This window comes from Uranotaenia lowii, chromosome 1 (genome assembly GCF_029784155.1).
Source record: "Uranotaenia lowii strain MFRU-FL chromosome 1, ASM2978415v1, whole genome shotgun sequence".
Lineage (NCBI taxonomy): Eukaryota > Metazoa > Arthropoda > Insecta > Diptera > Culicidae > Uranotaenia > Uranotaenia lowii.
In genome coordinates, this window is record NC_073691.1 from 76871965 (window position 1) to 76887413 (window position 15449).

Below are 15449 nucleotides of genomic sequence, written 5' to 3' on the forward strand. Positions count from 1 at the left end.
AATTTTTGTTTTTCTGGTTGAAAACGTTACTTTATTGCTTGAACAGTCCAAAATTTAAAAAAAAAAAGGGCATGTACTTACTAATAGTAAGGCATCTTTTAATGATTATTGTGTGTAATTTATGTTGCAACGCACGAGATCCGATTTTATCGAAAATAAATAGCGGAGAATGGGGATACTTGATCCGATTTTCTAAGTTTCAGTATATCTTTCAAGATTTAGCAACTCGCACCCTTTAACATTTTTTTGACAACGTGTTATTTCAAGTTTCTATGCTCCAAAATTTTAAGCATTTTCGTAGGAGTAAAAAAACGCAATATTTGTGAAGTTAAGGGAGACTTAATCCTTTATTCAGAAAGCCCTAATTCTTGAAAAAAAATCAAACAAAAACCCTAGATAGAATGTCAGTTGACTTTTTTGGTCATGTTTGTTCTCATTTCACAATTTATAAGTGTAAGCAGAAAAAGAAAATTCGATAACTTTGTCACAACCAAAAGTTCATTGCATACTTAAAGGCGCTTTTTTTAGAATTAGCCCATTTTTCAGACAATTATCTCGTACTCAGCAACGATCAGGATCCATTCAGAAGATGAATTTACCTTTTGAACTCTAGGGATCTTTTGTACCCATAATGAATGAGTCAATTATTCTAAAATTGACTGGACTTGGTCTTAGACTGGGACTTGGACTTGACTTGATTTTTTTACCACTCGTAATTCGAAAACTTATAAGGTTTTTGTTTTTTAAATCATTCGAAGCGTGTTAGCATTGCAATCTCGATGAAAGATTTAAAAAGAAAATAAAAGCAAAAAAATCCTTAAATTTAAAACATTGTAACTATTAACAATTAAGTCGTTAAGTCGACTATCAATTCGAGTCGGGCTATTTCGATTAGGACTAGAAATATAGGAAACGCACAAAGTGTATAAGAAGAATGCAATGTTAAATTAGGTTTATCAGCTATTCAAAAAAAGATAGTTCACAGGAAGATAAGAAAATTTTAGTTAGTTTACGGTATTTAACCCTCCAAAACCAAACACCGTTTTACACGCGGTTTAATAGAAAAACAGCCATCCATTTTTAACTTACTTTTTGCCCAGAATGTTTAAAAAATATCAATCAATGCTATTTATCGATCTAAAAAAATTCTTGGCTGTTAGGTTGAAAAGTTACAATCATTCTAGATTGATTTATGAGAAAAAAAAATCCAAGGCTGCAGTCACTATCAATATTATAATATTTTTTTCCAATTCAATGATAATTATCCAAAATTATTATTCGGATTGGTTTATTGATATCACCTACAAGCTTTATATTGCTTTGATTATCCTATACTAACACTGATGGTTTAAACATATTTTTCGGACAGTAACAATTTTTTTTTTAATAAATGTTTTAATAATTCGGTTACCAGGCTGGGCTAAAATGGATCAAAATAAAAGATTCACCTTTTAAATCTCGTTTCCATATGGTGGATTACTGGTTTGTTAATTTTAAAATTGCATCGATCCAAACATTATTTTTTATGATCTCAGCTAGGAGAGTTTTATGTAATATTTTAAACCCCGAAATGTATGCAGCACCCTTATGCTTTTTTCTTTAAAAACACATTTGACAGGAAAATTGTAAAATTTAATTCGAACAAAACCAAAAATTTCTGCAATTGGTGCTTTCTGCGTTATGACATCACTATTATATCAAAATCTATAAATTTTTAATAAATTTAAGTTTTCATTAAAAACAAAGTTTGTTGCAACTTAGCCCTTTTTGTTGGTAGGGTAAAAATCGCATGTTTTTGAACAGTTTAAAATTATTGGTAAAAGTAATAATTTTTATGACTACATCAATTTGATGTCCCATCCCATCAACCTTTAAACTTTTGTTGATTATCCTTGAAACCTTAAAGTTCAAATTCACTTATGTAAACGTTACTTGAAAATTCTGCAAAATATCATGGATGCGTTTTGAACCAAAACGAAACTTTTTAGACCCCAGGATTTGAGAAAGTCAAAAATGAATAGATGTATAAAAAAATGTATATTGAAATATCTCAGGTTGATTAAATTCTGGAACAAATCAAAAACCTTTTATTTAAAAGCATAACTATGTGTTAGCCTTGATATGATTCAAAATTTAGGAAACAATGTTTTAAGTGTGTTAAAACTGCAACCGAAGGTACTGAGCATTAAGTTCATTTTCCCCTCAGGTTATGCAATTTTCTAGAAACTGTTACTCGACGATAAAGTTTTTCGTACAACAAAAGTTGTTTGTTATAATATGGCTCAATATCAGTGATTGTTTTCATCGGAAAAAATCGAATCTTAGGGGGTTGGGTTCAACGTTTTGAAGTTGCTATTGATCCCTAAATTAATGTAATGATTTATTTGAAACAAAAAGCAACACTTTCATTTGAAAAAAAAAAAAGCAGCCGTAGGAAAAACCGCTTAGCGGAGGAAGAGGGGCGGGGATAAATCGGGACATGTCCGTTTTTTTAAATCCCTCAAGATTGTAGAAAATAATGTAGAACTGGGAACAATTTAATATGATCCTAAAAGAAAAGGGCTACCAGGTTTCGTAGGAAGTCTAGAAATAAAAATTTAAATTTTATTTGATTTTTTGCCCCTTAAGTTAGGCACCACCATCAACATTTCTTCGAATATAAGTGTGGGTGATAAAGGTGATTACTGGGGCTTGCAATAATCAAAATAAAAAAAGGCCCTTCGAATTAGCCTTCTAAATGATGGAAGCTAAAATGAACAAATTTTTAATGTAGAGCAGTTTCTAAGCACACGCATTCCTCAATAAACAAGCAACTGTCATCCCACTTGAGGAAGAACAAAAATTAATGTTTGAATATTGATAGTGGAAATCCCTTTCCCTTTGGTTTTTTTCCATTGATTAAGTTTGGTTCAGGGCAACAAAATACACCATCTAAAACGCATCAACTGCTAGAGGAGCATCATTTGACAAAAATATTACGGAAATAGTCCAAAAATTGTCCCGGTTCACCCCATTTTACGGTGTTCAAAATAACTTGGTGAAGAATTTGCAATTTAAATTGCCCATCGAAATAGTCATCTTGATAATTATATCTTAATTGTGAAACTCATTTGCGAGTTAAATCTGAATCTGAATTTTGAATACATACAGTGAGCGAAATAAGAATAGCACCACTATGTGTTTTGCTTGCTAAAATATGAATGTTTGAAAATCACCAAAACTTTCTTCTAAAAATTGTTTAACGGATAAATCAAGCATAAGTTTACTTTTTTGGACGTTACAATTGGCGTTAAGGACCAAAACTATGAAAAAAGGGTGCGAAATAAAAATAGCACCACTTGTGTTTATCAACAAAAACAGGATTATTTCTATAAATTTACTTTGTAAAAGTGAATAATAATGCTTCTACGGATTATTTGAACAGTTTATTGCGTTTTAAGGACTTTCTAGAATTCCAGGGATTTTCAAAGGTTTTAAAATGGACTTTTAAGAGATGTTCTTCTAGAACTAAGGAATTTGATATTTGAGCTGTAATTTTTTACCAAACTACTTACTTTCTTCATTAAAATGACGTGAAATGATGAAACAAACATTCGGGATTAATTTTGAATCAGAAAAAAATAGATTGGAAATTAAAACTTTGATTTTGCTCAGTAAACTACACTTTTTCCAGTTTCAAGTCGTAGATGGCAGCACTATCTTGCAGTTAAAGCCAAATTTAGTCTCAATATTGATTTTTCAGGTTTATTGAGGCCCATATTCATCATTTTGATGTATTTTCCCATCACAGTTTTGTGGAAGTTCACGCTGCAGAAAGCTTTTCCGGATTTGCAAAAGCAAAAAAATTTACAACCGCCAAAATTCCTGCTCATCTCAACTTCCGATTCAATTTCAAATCATTCCAATAATACTGCTAGTTATCTGGTTCATCAAGCTCCATCGGAAAGTACAAAATTATTCTGATTATCGGTCCAAGAAATTCACTTTTGTGGTTCCTTGATGAAATTCTTATTTTTTGATATTGTGATCTTACAATTTCCAAGGCGGTCACAAGGTACCAAGTACTTATTTCTTGACCAAAATCATCCAGCACACCTGAATTATTCCCAGATATTCGAAAATGGGCATCAATTCGGTTTAATTGCAAGATAGTGCTGCCATCTATGACTTGAAACTAGAGAAATAGCGTTTGACTATTTAAAAACATTAGTATTTTTGAATTTGAAGCCGGTTTTTTTTAATTTTAATTCAGCATCAAATCTATGCTTCGTCAATTTGCATCATACTTATGAATGATAATGAAGAAATAATGCAATTTTAAAAAGTATTATAGCTCAAGTATCAAATTCCTAAACGCTAGAGGAGCATCTCTTAAAACCCCCTTTTAAAACCTTTTAAAATCTTTGGAATTCTAGAAAGTCCCTAAAATACAGTTATCTATTCAGATAATTCGTAGAAGCATTATTATTCACATTAAAACAGAAAATTTTTAGAAATAATCCTGTTTTTGTTGAAAAAACACAAGTGGTGCTATTCTTATTTCGCACCCTTTTTCCATAGTTTTGGTCCTCAACACGAATTGCAACGTCCAAAAAAAGTAAACTTATGCTTGATTTATCCGTTAAACAATTCAAAACAGTATATAGAACAAAGTTTTGGTGATTTTCAATCATTCATATTTTAGCAAGCAAAACACATAGTGGTTCTATTCTTATTTCGCTCACTGTATTAGTTTTAAATCTACTTACTTTAACTTAGTATTCGAATTTCAATACGACTTTTGAAATATTGAGAAGAAAAAAACGATTCCTGAATTTAGATTCCAAATCAGCATTTCCATTACGAGCCAAGTATGGAAATTTGTAGCAGACTCTCAACGTTTTGGATTTCAATCTGAATTTTTTATAGTAACTTTTAATCCGAATTGCAAATTTGACTTAAAATGTGAATAAAATGAAGAAATGATTGATGAACCTGATTCTGAGTTTTCAATTCTGGATTGACATTTCTAAGCTTAATAATGTTTGATTTCTGCATAAGAGCTTATTTTTTACTTTTTGTCAATGGAATTTTTAAGAATTTAGTATGAGAACTTCATATAAATATCAAACCGAAATTCAATTTTATTTCTAATTTTACTTTTTCTCATATTTTCGAAATTATTATTTTATTATTGAAAAGGCATGTGAGTTTCGAAAATCATTATTCAAATTGTGAATGAAATGCAAAACTGAGTTTGAACGATTTCAAAAAAGCTTTTCTTTGCATTTCTTAATTATGATTCGAACCGAAAATCAAAAATTCCAAACTGGAAACCGAATCCAAAGTTTGAAAACTGAAATCTAATTAATATTTTGATAACATGGGACCAACACCTCTGGAATGAGTTTAATCTTCTTTTAAATTTAATGTTCAGAAATAAGTTTCTATCAACAAGCAAGAAAATTTTGAAAAACTGAATTACAATTCAGAACCTGTGATTAGTTTTCGAGGTTTTTGCAATATATCTGAGTTAACCTTCCGAAGCTGTTCGGGTCAATAAGACCCGAAGCGCACATTACAAACATTATAATGATCCAACTAATCCAATACTGAAGAAATGAGAATTTTGAAAGACTAAGCATGTTCTATGAAAATGATAATCAAATTTACAGAAAAACTAAAATTTGAGTTTTTAAAATCGTTAGTTGAAAAATTAGATACAGCAAAGCAATGCAAAAGTTAAAATTCCTATTTATTAGTAAGACTTTTTTCTATTGGAAGATTAGAGGTAGCGGTCAGAACTTTCATTAAACCCCCACATATTTCACACATTACATCGCTGAAAAGATGTATTCTTGACGATTCCAAAAATCAATGAAACACCTCAATTTAACAAATCTTTCACAAGTTATACATTTTCTAACAGCAGAACATTAACAAACTACAGGTAAAATTTCCCCGAAGGGAATATTTTTCGAACGAATTTGGAGGGTTAAGATTGTTACTTATGAAAAACAACCTTATTCAATGGTCGAAATTAGATTAAGAATTTAAAACTCTGAGTGTAGAGCTTTCTGGACCCTCATGAGGGGAGGGGAGGGGTGTTTACAGGCTAGGCCTTTCAATGAAAATTTCTGACAGGAGATCCCCCAGATGCCCGCTACAAAGATCTATTCCATTAACGGTTTCACCATTCATCGCATAATTTCACCACCGTATTCGGTTTCATCGGTGGACAGCTTTTTTTTATTATAAACGATTCATCGTCATGCTTATTTTTGTAGTTTTACTAGCCGAGCTCAAAGAAACGCTCGGAGAGACAAAATAAAGAAGGAGAGCTAACAGCTTTGTGCCGTGGGCTAAGCTGAGCGACTAACATGAGTAAGAGAGCGTCACACGTTTTTGATGTGACGGGGCCTCTTAGGAAATAAACCCGTAACCCGAATATGGGTCCCATAACGACGAACGTGTTAAGATACGATGTTTGCTTTATTTTTTGTTTGTTGGGCCAATCAGGCAGAAAAATTGACCTGCTCTACAACTTCTCCATTTGAAAGGTACCGTAAACTGGGAGAACTTTGATCAGCGGGGTAACTTTGATCAACATGGAATTTTGGCAGATAATCATCATTAACTAAAGTTAAAGTTTAAATATCTGAAAACTGTTTACTACCTTTGAAAGCCTATAAATTAGGTTACAAATAACAGGGGAACAGTTCGAGGACTCAGGGAATTGCATAAAGATAAAATTTCATTTGTTTTTGAGGCCAAAAAATATCGAGAAATGTTAAAAATTTTGGCGCCTAAATGTATGCAGCAACATTGTCCATATTTTGAGTATATTTGTTTTTGAAAGAAAACGTTGAAAATTCAATTGAGTCCTAACAAAAATAACTGTTAATAATGTTTATGCCTTCTGAGCTTAATGGCACGATAACTATAATTTTGAAGATGTTGAGGTACGTAAAAACCATAATGATCAAAGTTACCCCGAAACTCGAAATCTGATTTTGTAACAAACATTTACTTATGACCACCAATATCGTTTGAATTTACTGCAATCAATGATCATGTTTAATACTCCTCACCTCAGTAAGGGTTTTAAAGCTTTTAGTTATTACAAAAAAGCAACCCCCTCCAAAATATTCAAAAATGAATGAAAAAACTGATCAAAGTTCCCCCAGTTTACGGTACATATCAAGGTTCTTTTTAAACACGAGGTTCTTCGACTTTCACAGTAAGTAGACGAGGAGTGAGCGGGGCTCTCAATGAGTTTGCTTACAAACATAAAAATATTTGCTCAGCTTTTCTGTGGTTTGTTGGTAAACAAACTCTATGAGTTTCGCCGTTGCATAGAAAAAATGGCTGAATCGGGAATTTGATATACGGTAACACCGCCTATATGGTACATATGGCGTTTTGTTTAAACCCTCACTTCTCATAAATACCTTAATGAAATTTATCATTCATCACTGTTAGATCCTCTAGGACTTCTAGAACCGTTTTCCACATAAATTTTGGTCGCCTAGTTGATTTCCAGATGTTTTGGGGTCTCTCAACAGGACTTTCATAGATTTTTTTTTCTGCCGAATAATGTTGGTCAATGAATTTATTCATTAGAAGCTGTCCCAAAAACTACTAGAGAGATCGTCACCGAATTTTGCGAATACAGTCCTTATGCCAAACTTTATACCCATAAAAGGTGATACGGTCAAAATTTGATCAATAACAACTTGACGTATTTCTTTCAATTTTGCATTTAAAAACGCTGGACGACGAAACCTACGCCAAAGCCGACTACAAGCAGCTTCCGGGACAGGAGTTTTATACGGCATCTTGCCATTACGGTAAAAAGGCCATGGAGTGGTACGCCGCCAACAACTTGCAGGTGGTTCCCAAAGACAAGAACCCTCCCAACACGCCAGAGCTCCGCCCAATTGAGAAACTCTGGGCTATTGTCAAGCGGAACCTAAAGAAGACCAAAAAAACTGCTAAGGACGAGCAGCAATTCAAGGTAAACTGGCTTTCTGCGGCGAAGAAGGTGGACAAGGTGGCTGTACAAAATCTGATGGCAGGGGTTAAGCGTAAGGCCCGGCATATCGGATTTGGAAAAGCGGAAGCCTAACTGAATATTTTTCCTGAACTTTATACTAATTAAACTTGAAAAAGAAATTTAATTTGATTTTTAAAAATAAACGATTTCACCGATTTACACGCGTTTTCACTTGACCAAATTTTGACCGATCACCCTTTAAGACGAATAATAATTTTCTGACCAGATCTAGTCCTAGACCTCGACTTAGTTCGATCTGTTCTGGATAAAAGGTGATTTTCACAGAATACCTCACAATTAAAAAAAAAAGTTTGATAGAGAAGGCAATGATCTACAGCAAGAAGAACAATCTTGAAAAACTACGACTTTCTTTCAACCGTGAGGAAAACAACAGTTCTGTATCACATCTGTATTCGATCTTTGGGACCCTTGCTACCGGTCCCATTCTGAACCGGTTGATAGTCTCCCCGGGAATCGCCCCCGTTCTGCGTAGGGTTCTGCTGGTGCTGCACCTGCTTCCGCTGACTCGATTTGAAAGCAAAACTCAGGCCTATTGCCAAGAAAGTCATCAGCAGCCCGATGACGGCCACCGCGAAACCTCCGATATAGCCGAGATCAGCCACGTTGATTAGACCCTTGAGCTTGTGCACCTCCTCGCGGGATAGGTCGAAACTTCGCGAAAACCAAAGCACCGGAATGTAGGAGCGTTGCACGTCTTGGTACAGCCTGGAATTCGGAGGAAAGTTATCGTCAAAATGTGTTTTTTTTTTGGTAAAATGATTTTAAAACTTACGCAATGGCAGAGTACGGCTGTAGGAGCAGATTTATCTGGAACTTGGCCGAAGCTCGCAGCACGATCCCGGTGGTCGGCTCGATGGTGATGAAGAACTGGTGCCGCTCCTTGTCCGGATTCATCCCTTGGACATGGCTTTTGTAGAACGGATCAGCCTGATAGAAGTGGGGGAACGAAATGTAGAACGGAGCTCCCAGTCGACATTCGGTTATGTTGATCAGTCCCGATGGCATGAATTCTCCTCCATGATTACACTGGTTTTCAGCGTACAGAGATCCGTTATCCACGGTTCGAGCATTTCCTACGAATCGGTAACCGATAACTCCATGAACGTCCTCTTCCTGTTCAAACTCGAACGAGACCATTCGACACATTTCGGGCGTGAAAATCTTCAACGGCTGATCCTTCCGGAGTTTGGTAGGAAAAATTTCCCCGTTGAACCCACGGAACTTCCCACACTCGCCATCGGCAAACGGGGCTTGAGTTTTATAGTTCCAAGCTTTGATCATCCCATACTTACTGGAATCGTCTTTCCCAATGTCCATATTGAAGACTCCGTACGCTTTCTTCGACGCATTGATCGTGTGGAACCAACTGAAGCGTCCCTCGAACGGAATTTCCTCCCCAATAAACTTCATAATCTCGGTGGCCCGATCGATCATCGGTTCCGGGTAGCCTTCGAACATCAGCTCACTGGCAGTTTTGGTAACCACAACGCCCTGCCGGTAGGTGAACAGGGCAAATGAAATCCCTCGCTGGGCCGCGTAACCCCAATAGTGGGCCCTATTGGCCGCCGACAGGGACACCACATTGATATTCGTCACCGGCTCATCCAGGGACGCATGCGTTCTCCGCTTATCCAGCGTAAATGTGCTTCGACGCCGGAAGCTGACGGTTCCGTTTTTGGTGTTGAACCGGATGTCCACCTTTTCAGTAGATTCTGCAAGAGAAAACAAACACTCAATTTATCCTCTACTTGTAAGTAGTTTTAAATTAACAAAATCAATCAAACCTGAATACACGAAGGGACCAACTTCACTGAAGGCAGGCTTCCGAGCCCGGCTCTGGATGAAATCTTCGGCGTTGGTCCAGTTGAACAGGGTGATCTCCCAGGTGGGATGGAACGGCGGCCGTCGCCACATTTTGAACGCATTGGACGTCGGGTTGATGGCTTTTTCCTGCAGGCGAGAACGGAAAAAAAAGTTGAAATTATCTTTGATTTCCTAGTTTAAATCGAATCGTATTATGAATTATGAAAATAATTTTTGTATGGATTATTTACAGAGTACATGATTTTGAGCATAACGGCTATATTAAAAAATATGATAAATTGAACATAAAAGATACAAGCAAAGAAAATGGTTCAGGATAAACTTTTTTCGAAAATTTAATACTGATTTCCATTCATGAAATTGGAATAATGAATGAAACACTTTTAGCGTGCAAGTCAATCACGGACATCCTTTTCGTCTGGGTTTCTCTGTCGAACCAATTTCGTCACCAGCCTATCTGAATAGATCTGTGCCTGTCTGCGGTGCATATTGTTCGCCTCGTCCAGATGGGGGAGGAGCCCAGTAACTACAATTAAAGACCTTCTCAGAATGGAATATTTGGACTGACTTTTACTGCACCAATTGTAAAATATATTTATTTCATTTTGAAACACCCTGAAATCTTCTTCGATATTGACTGTCATATAAAGCTTCATATCATCTGCATATATAAGCACGTTAAGCTGGTTCAATAAATAAGTAATGTCATTGACGTATAAGATAAATAATAAGGGACCGAGATGGGAGCCTTGAGGCACACCAGATGTCACGGAGATGCTTTCCGAAAGTGAACCATTGAATCTAAAAATTTGGTACGGTTTGTCAAATACGACTCAATCCATTTCAGCAGTTGTGCACTGAATCCGTTTTTATGTAGTTTAAAAATTAACAAAGGGATGTCGATTCTATCAAAAACTTTACTGAAGTCCGTGTATAGAGCCTGAACGGAATTTCCTTGATCCATGGAGTGGATATTATAAAAAAACGAATTCAAGTAAATTAGTCGCTGTAGATCGTCCTTTAACAAATCCATGTTGCTTTTCAGTTATGAGTGTTTTATTTGATTATATATTTTTGGATTCACTATTGCTTCAAAAAGTTTCGGTATGCACGATATGATTGCTATACTCCGGTAATTTTTAATGTCAGATTTAAAGGTGATTGAATCTACCACAGTCAATGATGCTGAGTCGGAAAAATAATCGAAAAACGCAGTGTCGCGATCGGCTTCCGAAAAACTGGTGTAAACGCTTTGGAAAAAATTGGCAAACAAATTACATATTTCATGGGAATTATCACCGTTAGCGCTGTCCAAGTGCATACGAGATGGAAAATTACTACTTTTCAATTTGGAACTTACATACTTGAAGAAGCTTCTTGGGTTAGATTTAATGTTTTCCTCTGTTTTCCTATTGTATTCTTCGAAGGAGGTATTAATGCATATGGCTAGTTGGTTGCATGCTTCTTGATATTCTTAACTATTAGCTAGCGATGGTGTCTTTTTTCCAGTTTTTATGCGCTTTCTGCTCTTTATTTCTAAGATGCTTTAGCTCTTTTGAAAACCATGGCGGATTTCTGTTATTATTCGTTTGTCGCTTTACCAACACTCCTTCCTCCCAGGAGACTGAAGACTCTGATTCCGATACCGATTGACAGCCAAAAACCCAAATCACCCAGAACATCACATCTACCCCTAAAAGAAACCGGAATAACAGCTCCATAAAGCACATTGGAAGATAGTAACAAAACAACAAAATGTGGGCTTACAGGTGATCAAGTTAGCTTAGTTATACAGGAACAGGAAGGCTCTGCGAAGTAGTTCCACCTCCTCGTGGTGCAGAGTGGAAACGTGTCTGCTTTATGCAGATGTACGGCCGAGAGAACTACACCCCCCCTTATGAAGACCCTCGCTATTGAATTTTGATTACGGCAATGGAATTTCTATCGGAAACCGACTCCATTGGTGAAGGTGTAAAGCTTAACCGTGCCGATGTACCTGGAAGGCTGGCGGGTCGTTAAGTCACGCCAGTCTCTAACGGTTGCCTGTGGGGCACCGTGACACACCCCGCAGTATCCCAGTCCTTGCTGCGCTAAGCAGGTCACTGGCGCAGTGGACCGTTCGTTACCTTGCCACTCGTGGGATTCAAAATGAGAAAAAAATTCAAAAGAAGCAAAAAGAGACGGAACGGATAAAGGCGAGAACCCGAATCCGTTCGGCGGGAGCAGCCTTAGGCGTTCGCCGGTTAGGCAATCTGTCAACCCGGTGGACCCGACGGCGACGTCGGTGGAAACACTGAGCGATGTTCGTGCGGACCCGTACGAAGAAGTACAGGAAGCGCTGGAGGACCAACTAAGCTCCCCGGAACTCCAAGATCCGGCGGTCACGGCCATGGCTGGCATCGCTGACCTTGTGGAATGTGTGAAGGGGAAGTCCAACATCCACAAGGAAATACGCGAGAAGCTAGCCAGGGTGATGCAGCTTTTCATCGCAGCCAACAAAGCTGTGGTGGAACGTCTTGCGGAGCCCGAGGCCAGACTAAAGGAGCGAGGGCCGGCAGAGACCCCTCTGAGGGCGGACACCGAGATGATCCTCGAACTAAAGCGTGGTGCTGGAAACTCCAGCGGGACCCTTACGGTTAAGGCAGCCGAAGCCCTTGGCGACAAGGTGCGTGCCCTCTGTAAGGAGGTGACCATCCGGGTTAAAAACCTGGTTGAAGTCACGACGGAAGATGAACTGCGGGTGGCACTGGTCGAGCAGTGCAAAATCCGCTCAGACCAGATGTCGGTTCGTCTGCGGAATGGCCCCCCCAGATCTGGCATGCTGATTGGGCTGGTCAAACTTCCGGTTGCAGCAGCAAACGCCGCACTTAGGTGGGATGGTCTATCTGTCAGATATCCAGACTGCTCCCTCTCAGACTGCTCCCAACCAAAACGATAAGTCCACGCAACATTAATCAGCACACAGCTCTTACCCATGCAATAGTTCACCAAATATTAAAAAAAAAAAATGGCTGATAAAACCATAAATAATAATACTCCATAAACAAACCTCTCCACCTCGAGAACTTAAACCGGAAAGACCTCCACTAATCGCCCACTTAAAAAAACAATCAACTTAGCAATCAGGTGGAACACTCGTGGTCTCAACTGCAGACTCGCTGAAATCCAACTGCTAGTAAGAGAATACTCCCCCATAATCCTAGTCGTCCAGGATATTCTTAGTAATTCCACAATTGCCTCCAATCTTATCCGTGGATATCATCTCTACACCACCTCCAACCCGACCTCCCATGGTTCCAATGTTCCGTCCCATGGTGGTCTGACGAAGTCCGTGCGCTGTAAAAAAACCATAGAAAAACGTAGCGAGCTCTTAAAAGAATCCCTGACGACAGCCCACTCAAACCCTAGATGCCTAGATCGCCCTAGATGAATTCAAGGCAGCACTATCACTGACCCGACGTATCGTCAGGGATGCCAAATCAAAATGTTGGCAACAGTTCCCATATGAAATCTATCCCAACAGTCCATCATCATCACATCCATCATCCAACACCATCTAAAATGTCTCTCCCTCGACTTATCGAAATTCCACAGTGTCGCAAGTGATTAAGCGGTTCGAGGAACGATTGACCACCGATCGGAATCCCAGAAGTGAAGAAAAAAGTATTCCGTACAACACCAAAAATCACAATCGCGAAGTTGGGGCCTTCAACCGAAACCCGAACGCCTTTGTTCGAGGGGTGACTAAGAAGCTGCACCTGCAGAACATGCCCGCAAAAACCAGTGCCAGGAAATTGTACCTCCACATACTGACAAAAAGTTGAATACCATCAATACTAAATATACGGAATTGGTTTTGTTAGAAAGGCGTCCGAGGTAATGCTAACCGAACTAGAACCACTCTACAACAGCTGCATACGACTCATCAACCAGCTCAATACCCTCACTCATGGCAGAAAGCGGATAGATCCCGTTACGGTTTCTCGTGGCTAAGCACCTATCATCCAAAGCCTTTCGTTCATTGGCAAATGGACGCAACAACGACTCCCCAATGGTGAAAAGAACCAAAAGCTGCGTGCTTCACACATCTAAACACGATTTGTTTTGGTTCTCCACATGCTTCGTGTCCAATTCGCAATCGAGAACAATGGATCAATGACTGCTGTTGATAGGTGATGATGATAAACGCGGTACAAATGTTTACATCATCACACGGTTAAGCGAGACAACACATATTGGGTTCGTGTTAAGACAACATATTCTGGGTGACAGTAACAAAGTACTCAGTGAGAAATGAGAACTTTCCCGGTTAGGGAATATGCGAAGTGGAAAGTGACCACCACCGAAATCTGCGTTGATGGTGTTCGGGTTTTAAATATTTTCCAAAAAGGTCATCAAACATAATGTGCCTCAATTTCATTTGAAAACCTCGCTAAGTCAGAGTTTAAATATGATCTTTTCGGGCATAAACCTACCAACAGAACTTCCAAATCATATCTTCGTTTGGAACAAATTATCCTACCAATAGTTCAAAATAGTGGACAAACCAGCACATCTCACTGGAAGTCCTTTTAAATGTAACATATTTCTGTTTTTGTTTAGAAAGGTACATTTTTCCAACATCTGGCATACGTTTTAGTTCCGCGTCAATGCAAGTATTTCCTATGAGATTTTTTTTGCAAATTCAATTGTTTAAACTGAAGTAGCTTTTCTTCTAAATTCAATGATCTAGTATTTCTATTAATCCTAGTTAACAAATACCTAAAAAAAAAGATTATGCGTAGGAACTACACTCTTGTTTCATACAACATGAAACGAGCGGAAAGTCATTAAAGGCTGAGTACCTAGAAATTCCGATTTCACTGGATCGAAGCAATCGAAAGATTCCCTTCAATTCGACCACAGGAATCTTTCGATTGCTTTGATTCAGTAGAATCATTCTACCAAGTAGGCTCACAGCACATAATAGGAGTCCGGTTTCACTCTGATTGGCGGGGAGAAAATCCACATTATAGTCTAGTTTTGTTCCTCATGCTATCAGAAAATACTTGTGTATCAAATTTTAACATATATTATGTTATATAATGATAAACTGACAAAAAGTTATAAAAATGACCAAATTGAAAAAAAAAAAAATAAATAAAATCATAAAAATACATAAAAGACAAATACAACAAAAGTGGCAAAAAAAAAGTAAAATAAAAAAAAAATTCAAATGTAACAAAAATGAAAAACAAATTCCAAATTTTAAAAAACCGAAAAGTGGAAAAAAGTTAAATCATAAAATAACCCAAAAAAATACTAAAATTACAAATATTACAAAATTAATAGAAGAAATTGATTAAAATTGAAAGGTGGAAAAATCAAAAAGACAAAAATGAACAAAAACGTCAAAATTACGTAGATTAAAAACATTTTTTATCACAGCCTGCCATGAAATGATTGAGCAACATACCCAACTTATTTTGGCCGAAGTTATCGAAAAAGAACTGGAGGTATTTGGAATTCAACACTCTCAAGTTTTGAGCATAGCCCATGATAATGGAGCTAATATGATCGCAACCGTTGC

General features: G+C 37.4%; 1 protein-coding gene across 1 annotated transcript in view; it reads right to left on the bottom strand.

The window, feature by feature from the left end:
- Nucleotides 1-8436: 8436 nt before the first annotated feature.
- The window catches only part of LOC129756079 (protein peste-like), a 34242-nt gene continuing 27229 nt past the window's right edge, over nucleotides 8437-15449 (bottom strand). The window contains exons 2-4 of the mRNA XM_055752833.1: nucleotides 9841-10006; nucleotides 8829-9768; nucleotides 8437-8761 (exon numbers count right to left, since the gene is read on the bottom strand). Coding sequence (XP_055608808.1) covers nucleotides 8437-8761; nucleotides 8829-9768; nucleotides 9841-10006 — 1431 coding nt within the window. The remainder of the gene's footprint in view (nucleotides 8762-8828; nucleotides 9769-9840; nucleotides 10007-15449) is intronic.